The following is a 17,395-nucleotide window of genomic DNA, read 5'->3' on the forward strand; positions in this document are numbered from 1 at the left end:
CCGAGCATTCGGGTTCTAAAAGTATTGAAGCGCTCAGCCACTCCTTGGGATTTTAGTTTAATACCTCAAATACCTTTCCAAATTATTCCTGCTCGGGATCTCGTTAGAGGGAAAAATAATCATCGATCAGAACATTTTCCCTTTTTCTGTCTCCTCCTGACAAGCTGGCAAATCCCAGCTGGAAAAAAAAAAAGCCCGTCCAAACTTGGGATGTTTGATTTGGGAAGAGCCTGGCGGAGCTCACAGAGGCCTGGGAGAGGTCGCTGAAGGAATTACAAGAGAATTTGTGTCTCTCTGACACAAAAAAACCCCAAAACTCAGTTTTTCCTTGCAGAACTGCCCCGAATCCAGGTGCAACCCCTCAGGGATCCTTTCCTCAGCAGTGGTGTGGGTTGATTCTTCCCCTCCTAACCCCTTCCCCTTCCACAGTTTTTAATTTCCCTGAATGCAGCTTGGGATGTCCCATCCCTGCAGGAATTCCCAGTTCTCCCACATCCTCTCTGACAGCACTGGAATTCTCCCCATGGAACAGCTCAGAGAGACTCCAACACCTTCTCCCCATTCCCAACTTTATCCGGGATTCCAGGATCAGGGGCCTGTTTTATGGAAACCTCGTTGGGCTTCAACCCCATGAGGGAACGGGATTTTCCAGCCTGATCCCGGTGCTTTTATGGCCGGGATGTGTTGATGTTCTGCTTCCTGCTTGTGTTTTCCTCATGGAATTGTTAAGGTCGGAAAAGTTCTCCAAGACCGTGGAGTCCATCACTGCCACGGCCACCACGAGTCCGTGTCCCCAAGTGCCACATCCACAGGGATTTTAAATCCTTCCGGACATGGGGACTCCACCCCGGGGCAGCCCTTCCAGCAAAGGAAATCTTCCTAAAATCGATTTAAATCCAATCCCTAATCCAGTCCAATCCAAGCATTCCAGAGCTTCCCTGATCTATTTCTTGGATCTGTTCTCTCCTCACAAGGATTTGGGGATCCTCCTCGTGGACATGAACCCATGGATCTGCTGAGAAGGCAAAGTTTGGGAGATCCAAAGGGATCCCGGAGGTCTCCACGTGCTCCATCATCTCCTGTCTGGATGGGATCGCCAAGAATTATTCACCTGTAGGATCTCCCATCACTGCGCCCCGGTGTCTTTCCTAAAATCCCAACAGCATTCCATGAAAATCCTCCTTTTCTTTGCTCCCTCTGCATTTTGCACAAAAAACCCACCAGGAGTCACAGACTCCGGGTGAGGAACCCCGGGTGAAGCACCAGGACACCCCAGAGAACCCAAAAAGGCTTTCCCGGCAGCTCCTGACCCTGGGAAGCCTCGGGATGCACCGGGAAGAGCTTCCAGAGCCAACCCCATGGAAACGGCGTCGGATTGTTTGGGATCCTGTCGCTCTGCCTCCTCGTTTTTGGGAACTCTGGGTTCCCTGGGTCCTCAGCACCCAGAGCGCTTCCTTGTCCTCCACCCCTGCTCCAGGAGAGCTGGAGAGGGACTTGGGATGAGGATGGAGGGACAGGACACAGGGAATGGCCGTGGAAGCGGAAAAGAAGAGATTTGGGAAGGAATTCCTGGCTGGGATTTGGAAAGGGAATTCCCAGAGGAGCTGTGGCTGCCCCTGGATCCCTGGGAGTGTCCAGGGAAAGGCTGGACAGGGCTTGGAGCAGCCCGGGGCGGTGGAAGATGGCGAGGGTGGAACTGGATGGGATTGACGGTGGCTTCCCAGCCAAACCACTCCAGGATTCCAGGATTGCGTGGCGCGGGCGCTGTCTCCGGACGGGACACTCACGTGGGGACGCGGTGTCTGCCCTGGTGGCATCTCCGGCTGCTCCGGGCCGCGGCGCCGGCGCTCGGACGGGGCCCGGGCGCATCCCGGAGATCCGGCCGGAGCTCCGGGACAGCGCCGGGGCGGGAACGGCCCTGGGTCGGAGAGGTCGGGCCCAGATGGGACGGGACGGGGGATTTGGGATGGGCTCGGGATCCGCAGGGAGGGAAAACTGGGAATGGGAATGGGGAATGGGATGTGGGGAATGGGGAAAATGGGGAATGGGAATGGGGAATGGGGAATGGGGAATGGGGAATGGGGAATGGGGAATGGGGAAAGGGGAATGGGGAAAGGGGAATGGGGAATGGGAATGGGGAATGGGGAATGGGGAATGGGGAATGGGGAATGGGAATTGGGAATGGGGAATGGGGAATGGGGAATGGGGAATGGGGAATGGGGAATGGGGAATGGGAATGGGAATGGGGATGGGGAATGGGGAATGGGAATGGGGAATGGGGAATGGGGAATGGGAATGGGAATGGGGAATGGGAATGGGGAATGGGGAATGGGGAATGGGAATGGGGAATGGGGAAAGGGGAATGGGGAATGGGGAATGGGGAATGGGGAATGGGAATGGGAATGGGGAATGGGGAATGGGAATGGGGAATGGGGAATGGGAATGGGAATGGGGAATGGGGAATGGGAATGGGGAATGGGGAATGGGGGAATGGGGAATGGGGAATGGGGAATGGGGAATGGGGAATGGGGAATGGGGGAATGGGGAATGGGGAATGGGGGAATGGGGAATGGGGAATGGGGAATGGGGAATGGGGAATGGGGAATGGGGAATGGGGAATGGGAAAGGGGAATGGGGAATGGGGAAAGGGGAATGGGAGAGGGGAATGGGGAATGGGAATGGGGGATGGGGAATGGGGAATGGGAATGGGAATGGGAATGGGAATGGGGAATGGGAATGGGAATGGGAATGGGGAATGGGAATGGGGAATGGGGAATGGGGAATGGGGAATGGGAATGGGGAATGGGGAATGGGAGAGGGGAATGGGGAATGGGGAATGGGGAATGGGGAATGGGGAATGGGAATGGGGAATGGGAATGGGGAAAGGGGAATGGGGAATGGGGAATGGGGGAATGGGAATGGGGAATGGGGAATGGGGAAAGGGGAATGGGAGAGGGGAATGGGGAATGGGGAATGGGAATGGGGAATGGGGAATGGGGAATGGGGAATGGGAATGGGGAATGGGGAATGGGGGAATGGGGAATGGGGAATGGGGGAATGGGGAATGGGGAATGGGAATGGGGAATGGGGAATGGGAATGGGGGATGGGGAATGGGGAATGGGAATGGGGAATGGGGAATGGGAATGGGGGATGGGGAATGGGGAATGGGAATGGGAATGGGAATGGGAATGGGGAATGGGAATGGGGAATGGGGAATGGGGAATGGGGAATGGGAATGGGGAATGGGGAATGGGAGAGGGGAATGGGGAATGGGGAATGGGAATGGGAATGGGGAATGGGGAATGGGGAATGGGGAATGGGGAAAGGGGAATGGGAGAGGGGAATGGGGAATGGGGAATGGGGAATGGGAATGGGGAATGGGGGAATGGGGAATGGGAATGGGGAATGGGGAATGGGGAATGGGGAATGGGAATGGGGAATGGGGAATGGGGAATGGGAATGGGGAATGGGGAATGGGGGAATGGGAATGGGAATGGGGAATGGGGAATGGGGAATGGGGAATGGGGAAAGGGGAATGGGAGAGGGGAATGGGGAATGGGGAATGGGAATGGGGAATGGGGGAATGGGGAATGGGGAATGGGGAATGGGAATGGGGAATGGGGGAATGGGGAATGGGAATGGGGAAAGGGGAATGGGAATGGGGAATGGGGGAATGGGGAATGGGGAATGGGGAATGGGGAAAGGGGAATGGGAATGGGGAATGGGGAATGGGGAATGGGGAATGGGGAATGGGGGAATGGGGAATGGGGAATGGGGGAATGGGGAATGGGGAATGGGGAATGGGGAATGGGGAATGGGAATGGGGAATGGGGAATGGGGAATGGGGAATGGGGAATGGGGAATGGGAATGGGGAATGGGAATGGGGGATGGGGAATGGGGAATGGGAATGGGGAATGGGAATGGGGGATGGGGAATGGGGAATGGGGAATGGGAATGGGGAATGGGAGAGGGGAATGGGGAATGGGGAATGGGAATGGGGAATGGGGAATGGGGAATGGGGAATGGGAATGGGGAATGGGGAATGGGGAATGGGAGAGGGGAATGGGGAATGGGAATGGGGAATGGGGAATGGGAATGGGGAATGGGAATGGGGGATGGGGAATGGGGAATGGGGAATGGGAATGGGAATGTGAATGGGGAATGGGAATGGGAATGGGGAATGGGGAATGGGAATGGGAATGGGAATGGGGAATGGGGAATGGGAATGGGAATGGGGAATGGGGAATGGGAGAGGGGAATGGGGAATGGGATGTGGGGAATGGGGAATGGGGGAATGGGGAATGGGAATGGGGAATGGGGAATGGGGGAATGGGGAATGGGGAATGGGGAATGGGGAATGGGGAATGGGAATGGGGAATGGGAATGGGGAATGGGGAAATGGGAATGGGGAATGGGGAATGGGAATGGGGAATGGGGAATGGGGAATGGGGAATGGGAATGGGGAATGGGAATGGGGAATGGGAATGGGGAATGGGGAATGGGGGAATGGGGAATGGGGAATGGGGAATGGGAATGGGGAATGGGGAATGGGGAATGGGAATGGGGAATGGGGAATGGGGGAATGGGGAATGGGGAATGGGGAATGGGGAATGGGGAAAGGGGAATGGGGAATGGGGAATGGGGAATGGGGAATGGGAATGGGAATGGGAATGGGAATGGGGAATGGGGAATGGGAATGGGGAATGGGAATGGGAATGGGGAATGGGGAATGGGAATGGGGAATGGGAGAGGGGAATGGGGAATGGGATTGGGGAATGGGGAATGGGGAATGGGAATGGGAATGGGAATGGGGAATGGGGAATGGGGAATGGGGAATGGGGAATGGGAATGGGGAATGGGGAATGGGAATGGGAATGGGAATGGGGAATGGGGAATGGGAATGGGAATGGGGAATGGGAATGGGGAATGGGGAATGGGGAATGGGAATGGGAATGGGGAATGGGGAATGGGAATGGGAATGGGGAATGGGGAATGGGAATGGGAATGGGGAATGGGGAATGGGAATGGGGAATGGGGAATGGGGAATGGGAATGGGAATGGGGAATGGGGAATGGGAATGGGGAATGGGGAATGGGGAATGGGGAATGGGAATGGGGAATGGGAATGGGGAATGGGGAATGGGGAATGGGAATGGGAATGGGGAATGGGAATGGGGAATGGGGAATGGGAATGGGAATGGGAATGGGAATGGGGAATGGGGAATGGGGAATGGGGAATGGGGAATGGGGAATGGGAATGGGAATGGGGATGGGGAATGGGGAATGGGAATGGGAATGGGAATGGGAATGGGGAATGGGGAATGGGGAATGGGAATGGGAATGGGGAATGGGGAATGGGGAATGGGAATGGGAATGGGGAATGGGGAATGGGGAATGGGAATGGGGAAGGGAAAGGGAAAGGGGAAAGGGGGAAAGGGAGAGGAAAGGGGAAAGGGGAGAGGATGTTTTGAGAAGGGAAGTGAAGGGAAGGGAAAAGGGAAAAGGAAGGAGGGAAAAGGAAAGGGAGAAAAGGAAAGGGGAAAGGGGAAACAGAAGGGAAATTCCAAGAAGGGAAGTTCCAGGAAGGGAACAGAAAAGGGAAAAGGAAGGATGGAAAAAGTAAGGGAAAGAAAAGAGGAAAGGGGAAACAGAGGGGAAGGGAAGGGAAGGGAAGGGAAGGGAAGGGAAGGGAAGGGAAGGGAAGGGAAGGGAAGGGAAGGGAAGGGAAGGGAAGGGAAGGGAAGGGAAGGGAAGGGAAGGGAAGGGAAGGGAAGGGAAGGGAAGGGAAGGGAAGGGAAGGGAAGGGAAGGGAAGGGAAGGGAAGGGAAGGGAAGGGAAGGGAAGGGAAGGGAAGGGAAGGGAAGGGAAGGGAAGGGAAGGGAAGGGAAGGGAAGGGAAGGGAAGGGAAGGGAAGGGAAGGGAAGGGAAGGGAAGGGAAGGGAAGGGAAGGGAAGGGAAGGGAAGAGGGAAGAGGGAAGAGGGAAAATGGAAGGGAAAAGGGAAGAGAGAAGAGAAGACAAAGACAAAAGAGAATTCATCATTCCCAGCAATTTCCGAGGGACTGAAAACATTGGAATGCCCTGGGAAATTCTATACATTCTATAAATTTCATTCCCAAATTCTATTCCATTGATTCTATAGAATACAATCAATAAATATTGATTCTGTCAATTTTATGCCTAAATTACATCCCTTAATGATATTCCTAAAAAGTAAAGCCATAATCTGCTTTATTTGAGCTGTGCTGTGGTTCCTTAAGGACAGAGGGACCCAATTAGAAATTGGTGCCACATTAATTAATTCTCCACACCAATTAATATGTTAATGCCCAAATTCTCCCCTGTGCACGTCCCCAGTCTTGCTCAGTGTTCGAAGACTCAAAAGTGTAAAGGATGAAGTTTAACTTTTATTTAGTATAAAAATTAAGCAAAAAAAAAAAACCTAACCCGGTTTATTCCTTGAGAAAAATCCCAATAATTCAAAAAAATCCCCCAGATTCTGGAAGAGAACAGCTTGAGGTTTTTGGGGTTTTTTTTGACTGATAGAAATTATTTGCTAAGGATAGAGAACAAACATTTCTGTGTTGAATGAAGAACATTCCAAGTAAGGTTTATAAAACAGAAATACACATTGCACAGTGTGCTGGGAATCGTGGATTTTCCTGCCAGCTCTTCCCACCTCCTGGAAATGGAATTTTGACTAGGGAAAACATCGATCCCCCATCAAAACATCCGTGGAAAAAATTCCGCTCCTGCCTTCAAATCCTACAACCTCATCACCTCAGGACGCAGGCAGGGAGGGGGACGACTGAGCCTGTCAAAATGAAATTATTTAAGGACGAAAAATCCTTTTTGGAAGGCTGAAAACTGGGGAGCAGCAGTGAGGGCGGGGCAGACCGAGGCAGAGCCAGCCCCGCCTTGCTGCCATTTTCCCTTTTCCCAGAAAAACTTGGGAATTTCCCGGGAAGGGCTCAGGAATCCCAGCTCCAGGTCCAGAGTGACGCCCTTGGAGTGTCCTCAAAAACCTTTCCCTGGATGAGGAGTGGGCAGGAATTCCCTGCACAGCTCCACATGGAACCCTTCCTTCCAAACCTAATTAACTCCACTCGCTGTAATTTACCCCTTTCTCCTAATTGGACGTTAATTTATTCCAAAGGAAGAGCGAGCCCGCTCACATTTTACATTTCCATGCTCAGTAACAAATTCCAAACCGTCCCGTTTTTCCTCATTCTCCACGGGGAAACGTGGAGCCAGTGGATGTCCCCTTAATTAGGTGTTTATTCTTAATTTGAGGGTTTCATCTTAATTTAACTCGCTGTTTGCTCGCCTGGGGCGTTTATTCTTTCATCCCATTCTTCTGAGCATTTGCTGAAAGATTTCCACATTAAACCTCTTTATTTAGGCTTGATTAAATAGGAGCCCTTTTCAAAGGCCTTTCATTTCAGGTTTCTTGACGCTACTTTTAATAAGAAATGGAAATTAATTTTGGGTTATTGCTGGAGAATTATATTTGTAATTATTTTTACTTTTTCTCACGCGCCAGCCTGGTTTAACCTGGGTTTTATTTGTTTTTAGTGCTCGTTTATGGCTGCCCAGCCCATGGCTGCAGTGGTTGAAAATCCCGATGGAAGTGACACTTGGGGACATGGATCAGTGGTGGCAGGGAGTGACTGCACGGGGGGATCCTAAAGATCTTCTTGAATTTCTCTGCTGGATTCCCAAAAATCAGCTTTTTCTATCCTAAATTCCCAAAAAATCAGCTTTTATCTGCTGGATTCCCAGAGAATCAGCTTTTTCTATCCTAAATTCCCAGAAAATCAGCTTTTATCTGCTGGATTCCCAAAAAATCAGCTTTTTCTATCCTGGATTCCCAAAAAATCAGCTTTTTCTATCCTGGATTCCCAAAGAATCAGCTTTTTCTATTCTGGATTCCCAAAGAATCAGCTTTTTCTATTCTGGATTCCCAAAGAATCAGCTTTTTCTCGGCTGAATTCCCAAAGAATCAGCTTTTTCTATTCTGGATTCCCAAAGAATCAGCTTTTTCTTTACTGAATTTCCAAAGAATCAGATTTTTCTCTGCTGAATTCCCAAAGAATCAGCTTTTAATGTGCTGAATTCCCAAATAATCAGCTTTTTCTCTGCTGAATTCCCAGAGAATCAGCTTTTTCTTTACTGAATTCCCAAAAAATCAGCTTTTTCTTTACTGAATTCCCAAAAAATCAGCTTTTTCTTTTCTGAATTCCCACAGAATCAGCTTTTTATTTTCTGAATTCCCAGAGAATCAGCTTTTTCTCTCCTGGATCCCCAAATAATCAGCTTTTTCTGTGCTGAATTCCCAGAGAATCAGCTTTTTCTTTTCTGAATTCCCAAATAATCAGCTTTTCCTCTGCTGAATTCCCAAATAATCAGCTTTTTCTTTACTGAATTCCCAAAGAATCAGCTTTTTCTATTCTGGATTCCCAAGAAATCAGCTTTTTCTCTGCTGGATTCCCAGAGAATCAGCTTTTTCTTTTCTGAATTCCCAAAGAATCAGCTTTTCCTCTCCTGAATTCCCAAGAAATCAGCTTTTCCTCTGCTGAATTCCCAGAGAATCAGCTTTTTCTATTCTGGATTCCCAGATAATCAGCTTTTCCTCTGCTGAATTCCCAGATAATCAGCTTTTCCTCTGCTGAATTCCCAGATAATCAGCTTTATCTTTTCTGAATTCCCAGATAATCAGCTTTTCCTCTCCTGAATTCCCAGAGAATCAGCTTTTCCTCTGCTGGATTCCCAGATAATCAGCTTTTCCTCTGCTGGATTCCCAGAGAATCAGAGCAGCCCCATCTCCCCATCCCCAAAGCTCCAGAGCCAGCCCCACCCTTCTCCAGCTCCCCACTGCAGCATCATCCCCTCGGCCACCCCAGGAGTAGCAACCCAAATTTCATTTAAATTTCATTTAAATTTCATTTAAATTTCATTTAAATTTCCTTTAAATTTCATTTAAATTTCATTTAAATTTCCATTTAAATTGCCATTTAAATTGCCATTTAAATTTCATTTAAATTTCATTTAAATTTCATTTAAATTTCAATTTAAATTTCATTTAAATTTCATTTAAATTTCCATTTAAATTTCATTTAAATTTCCTTTAAATTGCCATTTAAATTTCCTTTAAATTTCCTTTAAATTTCCTTTAAATTTCATTTAAATTTCATTTAAATTTCATTTAAATTTCCATTTAAATTTCCTTTAAATTTCATTTAAATTTCCTTTAAATTTCATTTAAATTCCATTTAAATTCCATTTAAATTTCATTTAAATTCCATTTAAATTCCATTTAAATCCCATTTCAATTATTCCCACCCCCCCGACTCCTCTCACCATCATCTTTCTGACTCCATCCCTAATTTCCCTCGCGCTAACGACATTTTTTTTTTTCCCATTATCATTTTTATATCATTTTTTTCTCCTCGTGAAGACCTCGCCAAGGATTTCACCTCTTGGATCGGAGCGGATCCACGGATTTCTCTCTTCTTGCTCCGGGCCTGCTGCCCGCTCAGGTCCGGGCTGTTCCCTCCTCCCCTGCTCCTCCTGCAGAGCCCAACGATAATTTTAATTAACTCCGCGTAATTAACGCCCCGGCGCTGCTAAAAATCAAATCCTTCGGGATGCTGCTACCTGAAAAGTGATAACACATTTTTTTTTTATCTCGCCCCAAAAAGCACAATCGGCCACCAGGGCTCAGGGGAAGGTGGGAATTTGATTTATAATTTTTTTTTTGTTTGTTTTTTTAAAGTGCAGGAATTGGGAATTTTCAGCGCAGGAATTGGGAATTTTCAGCGCAGGAACTGGGAATTTTCAGTGAAGAAATTGGGAATTTTCAGCGAAGAAATTGGGAATTTTCAGCGCAGGAATTGAGAATTTTCAGCGCAGGAACTGGGAATTTTCAGCGCAGGAACTGGGAATTTTCAGCGCAGGAATTGGGAATTTTCAGCACAGGAACTGGGAATTTTCAGCGGAAGAAATTGGGAATTTTCAGCGCAGGAATTGGGAATTTTCAGCGCAGGAATTGGGAATTTTCAGTGCAGGAATTGGGAATTTTCAGCGCAGGAAGTGGGAATTTTCAGCGCAGGAATTGGGAATTTTCAGCGCAAAAATTGGGAATTTTCAGCGCAGGAACTGGGAATTTTCGGCGCAGGAAGTGGGAATTTTCGGCGCAGGAATTGGGAATTTTCAGTGAAGAAATTGGGAATTTTCAGCGCAGGAATTGGGAATTTTCAGCGCAGGAATTGGGAATTTTCAGCGCAGGAAGTGGGAATTTTCAGCGCAGGAACTGGGAATTTTCGGCGCAGGAATTGGGAATTTTCAGCGCAGGAACTGGGAATTTTCAGCGCAGGAATTGGGAATTTTCAGCGCAGGAACTGGGAATTTTCAGCGCAGGAAGTGGGAATTTTCAGTGAAGAAATTGGGAATTTTCAGCGCAGGAATTGGGAATTTTCAGCGCAGGAATTGGGAATTTTCAGCGCAGGAAGTGGGAATTTTCAGCGCAGGAATTGGGAATTTTCAGCGCAGGAAGTGGGAATTTTCAGCGCAGGAAGTGGGAATTTTCAGCGCAGGAAGTGGGAATTTTCAGCGCAGGAACTGGGAATTTTCAGCGCAAAAATTGGGAATTTTCAGCGCAGGAATTGGGAATTTTCAGCGCAGGAATTGGGAATTTTCAGTGAAGTCTGAAGTGTAAAAAAATAAAGCTGGGAGCTGCGCCTCCGGCAAGGTTTATTCAGTGTTTTCAGTAGCCAAATAATTGCATACATATATTTGCATATTTTTGGCAATATATGCATCTCCAATTAAATTCTACACAATCGACTGGCGGAACAGGAATATTTCGGAGTATGAAAATGAAGTGAATTTTCATACACTGGAACATGGCCCGTAGCCACATTTTTTTCCCAATATCAGGAATAAAATCCAGACTCTGAGGCATTGTTATTTCTGAGCACTCGGGCAGGTTCGTTATTATCCGGAGGCATTAATTCCATATTCAAATTCCGGGATATGGAATCTGGGAATTTAGAGCAGAAGCTCTGAGTGGTTCTCCCAGTGTCTCTGGGCAGCTAAAAAAATCCCAGTAGGAATACAAACCCATGGATATAAAGGGCAAAAATGGGCTCAAAAAGCAGATTTTATCCTCTAAAAAACCAGGATCACGCCACCAGCCTGTCTCGAATATTCCCATAAATTCAAATCCAGCGTTTGAAACGGAATAAAGCCACAACCTGTTTATAAACAAAAAAAAAAAAGCCAGGAGAGATAATTCCATCCAAAATATTCCAGCTGGGAATGGAGTGGTCATTTTGGTGGCCCTGGCATTGTCCCGGTGATCTTAAAAGTGTTTTTCCATCCTAAAAAAATGATGATGTGACCTTCGGGCAGGAGGCAGCGCTGGCCTCGCGCTGTACAAAAGCGTTGTAAAATATGATTGTAAAATATGATTGTGAAATATGATTGTAAAGAGTTATTCGTGGAAATTATGAATGGGAAATTATTCGTGGAAATTATTCGTGGAAATTATTAGTGGAAATTATGAATGGAAATTATTCGTGGAAATTATGAATGGAAATTATTCGTGGAAATTATGAGTGTAAATTTAGGAATCTGCTGCCGTCTTCTGGTGTCCAAATCGTGGTGCCAGGTCGGGAAAACTCGAGGAGTGAGGATGAGGAACAAGGACTCCCAGTGCTGAATTTGATGTTTTTCGCCCCGTTTTCCTCCCTTCAGGAATAATTCCCATTCCCACAGAGGGAGCTGGGCTGGGGTGGGAGTCCAGGACATCCCCGGGCTGAGCCCCGAGCCCCCGGCTGTGATCTCTGCCCAGGGAAAAGAGTTCCCAACCTCACTGCAGCAATTACCAGCGCTCAATTAATTAATAATTAAGTGTGGCACGGGTGTGGAAATAAAATTTTAGGATTTTAGATGAGGGGACGAGCTGGAGGGAATTGGGTGTGCCTTGTCCTTTTCTGCTTCTTCTCCTCGCCCTCCATGTCTCACTGCGTGTTGGCATTTTTCTGTTGGTTTGGCTGGGACACGCTGATCAATATTGGAATATTATTGTAAATATTGCACAGGGAGTTTGTGTATTTAATGTTTGTAACATTAAACTGGGGACTGGGTTTAGGCCGGGGACACGCTGTTCAACGTGGGTGATCAATATTGGCACATTATTTAAATATATTATATATATTACATATATTATATATATATTTAAATACATGTAAATATATATATATATAAATATATTAAATATATTGTAAATATAGCACACGTAGTTTCTGGTATTTCATGTTTGTAACATCCCACTGAGGACAGACCTTTGGCAGGGCAGCAGAACACGTTAAAAATAACCAAAAATAAACAACTTTAAAAACCAGCACAGACAATTTATGATTTCTGCTTTGGCTGTGGGGCTGACATGGATTTTCCACAACCTCGGGATCATTAACACCACGGATTCTGACATATTTAACATCATTTTTTACAATCTTGGGATCATCAACACCACGGATCCAGGCTGGTTTTGAGCAGCTCACCAAGGGAGGGAGGCGATTACCCAATTACCCACGGCGATTAATTAATGAATTCCTCAGGACAATACCCAGCTGCGTGTTTTTTTTGGAGCCAGCCATAAATTGGCCAGAAATCCCCCCGGGTTGGCGTGAGGGAAGGAGCTGGTGTTTTGGAATCGGAATTAATTATTCACCATCGCGTGGGAGGCAAATCTGCTGATTTATTGATTACTTATTTATTTATCTCCTAACTCGCTTCAGATAAAAATCTTTCACTTCCCCTGCGCGATGTTTGCTTTGCGCCCACAGAGGCGAATCCTTGCTGATCTCTGGAGGGTATTTTTCATTTTTTTTTAAATTTTTTTTTCATTTTTTTGGCTGTGACAAAAAGCTGCTTGGACAACCGAGGCACAAAACCAACCGGAGCGACGAGAAATCGTCGCCGTGATCGATCACAACCCCGATCCATAATTCTGATTAACCCTTCCAGGCAATTTGTCACCCAAGGCTGTGTGCACCTCTGAGCGCCTCACCACTCGGAGCCGTGCGATGCTGAATTTCCCTGCTCAGTGCCTGGGGAGCTTTTCCCACACCGAGCTCAACCCAAAACTGCCGGAGCTCACCTCGGCCGCGGGTGGCTCCGTCCGGTGGAAACGTCTCTCCTCCAAGCCCAGCTTCCAAAAAAAAGCTCAGAAATCTTCTGTCTCGTGGTTATTTATTGCAAGTTATCCCAAAGATTTCATTCTGGAGCTGCTGGGTTTGCTCAGGCAGAGGCACACACACCCCCTGACATCCTCCCTGACTCCCGACTGCTGCTGCTTCTTCTTCTTCTTCTTTTTCTTTTTCTTTTTCTTTTTCTTTTTCTTTTTCTTTTTCTTTTTCTTTTTCTTTTTCTTTTTCTTTTTCTTTTTCTTTTTCTTTTTCTTTTTCTTTTTCTTTTTCTTTTTCTTTTTCTTTTTCTTTTTTCCTTTTCCTTTTCCTTTTCCTGTTCCTTTTTTCTTTTTTCTTCTTCTTCTTCTTTTCTTCTTCTTCTTCTTCTTCTTCTTCTTCTTTTCTTCTTCTTCTTCTTCTTCGTCTTCTTCTTTTCTTCTTCTTCTTCTTCTTCTTCTTCTTCTTCTTCTTCTTCTTCTTCTTCTTCTTCTCTCCCCCGCGCCCAGGGCTACTCCTCTCTTTTATATGGCACATTATATATTAAATGTTTATAGTTTTCCCCCAATATCTACTACCTATATTAAATGGTGCTTTTCTATATTTTATATGGCACATTACATATTAAATATTTACAGTTTTTTCCCAATACCTATTACCTATATTAAATGGTGCCTTTCTATATTTTATATGATACATCACATATTAAATGTTTATAATTTTTCCCCAATGCCTATTCCCTATATCAAATGGTGCCTTTCTATATTTTATATGATACATTACATATTAAATGTTTATAATTTTTCCCCAATGCCCATTACCTATATTAACTGGTGCCTTTCTATCTTTGTTATGGTACATTACGTGTTACATGTTTACAGTTTTTCCCCAATACCTATTCCCTATATCAAATGGTGCCTTTCTATATTTTATATGATACATTACATATTAAATGTTTATAATTTTTCCCCAATGCCTATTCCCTATATTAAATTATGCTTTTCTCCTCCAAACCAATCTGTGAGTGCCAACATCACCAGAACATGGAGGTGAGGAAGGAGAAAGAGGGAGGACAGGGCAGGCCCAAATCCCAAATCCATCTTAAACCTCTGACCCCCATGTACAAAACCAAACCCCCTGTACAGCACTCAGAAATTCTTCCCTCTACTTTGTGACTACTTCTACTGTAACATCCAAACTTTGGTGACTTCTTGTTCTGCCTGCAAGGTTGGTAACTCGTTCCATGGCTCAAACCCAAACTCACAGCTGTTTGCAGCTGTGCCAGGGTCTCAAATGCTTCTGACCTGGGCCCGGAACATCCAAAAACGTCTGAGGGACGTTCTGAGTTCCGACACAAAACCTCCCGAGGAATTTCCTGGGGGATTTCTGTCCCATCTTCTCTCCTTCAGCAGGGATTCACCGAGCTCCTGGGCGCAGTTTTTGGGGTACAAACCACCAAAGAAATCCAGCAGAAACACAAAATATTTGTCACGGATCATCCAGGTTGCAGATGAGCCTCATTTTTTTGGGCACTCCCCGTTGTTGTCCCCAGCGAGCGCGGCCCAGCTGCTGTCTGGGAATTTATTGATCTGTTTTTCAAATTAAAGAGCCAATTATGGTCTGACAGCCTGCAAAATGTGTTTTGTGTTTCCACTTAGAGGGCTCCGTTTGCACCGCGCTGCCTAATTGGGAATTGGCTGCAGCTCATTCCGCTTCCCATATTTCCATATTTGGGAATTGAGTGCAGCTCGTTCTGCTTCCCATATTTCCATATTTGGGAATTGGCTGCAGCTTGTTCTCCTTCCCATATTTCCATATTTGGGAATTGAGTGCAGCTCGTTCTGCTTCCCATATTTCCATCTTTTTGGGAATTCACTGCACCTCGTTCTGCTTCCCATATTTCCATATTTGGGAATTGAGTGCAGCTTGTTCTCCTTCCCATATTTCCATCTTTTTGGGAATTGGCTGCAGCTCGTTCTGCTTCCCATATTTCCATCTTTTTGGGAATTGAGTGCAGCTCGTTCTGCTTCCCATATTTCCATATTTGGGAATTGGCTGCAGCTTGTTCTCCTTCCCATATTTCCATATTTGGGAATTGACTGCAGCTCGTTCTGCTTCCCATATTTCCATCTTTTTGGGAATTGGCTGCAGCTCGTTCTGCTTCCCATATTTCCATCTTTTTGGGAATTGAGTGCAGCTCGTTCTGCTTCCCATATTTCCATATTTGGGAATTGGCTGCAGCTTGTTCTCCTTCCCATATTTCCATATTTGGGAATTCACTGCAGCTCGTTCTGCTTCCCATATTTCCATATTTGGGAATTGGCTGCAGCTCGTTCTGCTTCCCATATTTCCATATTTGGGAATTCACTGCACCTCGTTCTGCTTCCCATATTTCCATATTTGGGAATTGAGTGCAGCTCGTTCTGCTTCCCATATTTCCATCTTTTTGGGAATTGAGTGCAGCTCGTTCTGCTTCCAGTATTTCCATCTTTTTGGGAATTGGCTGCAGCTCGTACTGCTTCCCATATTTCCATCTTTTTATTTTTGTTTTTGGCTGAACAAGGATGAATTCTCTGCTCGGAATTCTTGTTTTGGTGCTGCTGTGGGAGGGAGAAGGCAGAGCTGGTGACTCAAAAAGACCAAGCAAGAAACAGGAGAAAACTCTTCAGCAGCACAGATGACAAGAAGTGACTTTTTCCTTGAGCGGTTTTAAAGCTTTTTAGATTAAATATTAGCGGAAAAAACGTTCCCTGTGAGGGTGGGGAGGGGCTGGAATGGAATTCCCAGAGAAGCTGTGGCTGCTCCTGGATCCCTGGCAGTGTCCAAGGCCAGGCTGGACGGGGCTTGGAGCAGCCTGGGACGGTGGAAGGTGTCAGGGTTGGAACTGGATAAATTTCAATGTCCCTTTCCACCCAAACCATTCTGGAATTCCATGAATTCTGCCATTTAAATGCCAATATTTCCCCTTGATGTGATGAGCAGCAGAGCCCTCCCCTCCCTTTGCACCAGAAAACAACTGCAGAGCGAGGTCGGGCTCTGAGGAGATTTTAACCAGGCCCAAGACTTTGGGAAAAACTTCTTTTTGGTCGATTACCTCTTCAATTGTGCCAAAGCCAGCCTGGAATTAGGGAGATTAATTCGGAGTCAAGGCAGCAGCCAGCGACTCGTCTCCCACCTGGCTTTGATGGTGGCGTCAGGCATTCCTTTGATGTGATCCTCTTGATCCACAAGGAATTCTCCGCAGCTTCCTCGGCCGCTCGAGTGGGAAAAAAAGGATTTGTTGGCTCAGGGGGTTTTGGGGTGAGAAGAGCTCCCCGCAGGCTTTTCCTGCCCACCACCACTTTGGGTTTCTCCTCAAGGAAAAGCCCCAGCCCTGCTCCTTTTTCCAGGCTGCAGCAAAAGTCGTTTCCCGTGCCGGATTCCCCGTGGCAAATCCCGGGTGAATAAATGGATTCTGTTGTGGCAGCGTCTCGTTGGACACCCTCCCAAAATCCCTTTTACACCAGGAGAGGTTGTCCTGCCCTTGAGCTCCAGGGTGGGAGATTTTTCCCTCGGGATTCTGCCTGCGCCGAGGTGGATCCCACAGAGACACCAGAAACCTGCTGGAGGTGTCCCCCAGCTCCATGGATCCAGCTGAATTCCCATTCCCAAACATCCTCCAACGGCGCCGAGCCTCGGTGGGAGGATTTTTTGGGAAGGGGCGGCGAGGTGTGCGTGGAAAAGAAGCGGCGGAACGTCGCTGGGGGAGCGGGAGCTTGGGTCAGCACCCGGAATAATCAGCAGAGACGAGCCCGAGCTGCAGCAATTACCCGCAGCTTAAGGGATATTAAAGGCAGATCCTCAATAAACAGGCAAATCTCACGGAATTCCTCGCCCTCCTCGCAATAATCCGCTGTAATTGAGGATAAATGGCAGATTTGCAGGAATAATTGGCGTTGAAACGTTCCGCGGGAACGGAGGCAGGCTGGGATCCCACTGGGGAGAGGCAAACAGGGAGAGTGTTTATTATTTCTTGTGTCATTATTTCAGGAAAATTGTTTTTTCCTGGTTCCACAGAGCAACGCTGGGACAGGCGGCTTTTAAACTGTTCAAACAAGGCTTGTCCCGCTTTTTTCATGGCATGGGAAAATCCCAAACCTCGCAGAAATGGCACAGGAGAATCCTAAAACCTCACAGAAATGGCACAAGAGAATCCTAAAACACAG

The 17,395-nt window shown here is 46.9% G+C and overlaps 1 protein-coding gene across 11 annotated transcripts in view; it reads right to left on the minus strand.

Annotated features, from left to right (window-relative positions):
* The window catches only part of FBXO16 (F-box protein 16), a 51,553-nt gene that overhangs the window by 3,747 nt on the left and 30,411 nt on the right, over nt 1-17,395 (minus strand). For 3 of the 11 annotated variants that reach the window (XR_014953509.1, XM_085574317.1, XM_085574316.1), the window contains exons 7-8: nt 9,477-9,570; nt 1,788-1,995 (exon numbers count right to left, since the gene is read on the minus strand). Coding sequence is in view for 9 of the 11 variants with exons in the window: in XM_085574317.1 (XP_085430443.1) it covers nt 1,788-1,995; nt 9,477-9,570 (302 nt within the window). In the remaining 2 variants the exon portion in view is untranslated. Of the gene's footprint in view, nt 1-3; nt 1,084-1,787; nt 1,996-9,476; nt 9,571-10,735; nt 17,166-17,395 lie in introns of those variants that run through there. The other 8 variants (XM_085574323.1, XM_085574322.1, XM_085574320.1 and 5 more) reach the window with 5 other exon arrangements.

This window comes from Lonchura striata, chromosome 3 (genome assembly GCF_050655825.1).
Source record: "Lonchura striata isolate lonStrDom1 chromosome 3, ASM5065582v1, whole genome shotgun sequence".
In the NCBI taxonomy this organism is placed as follows: Eukaryota; Metazoa; Chordata; class Aves; order Passeriformes; family Estrildidae; genus Lonchura; species Lonchura striata.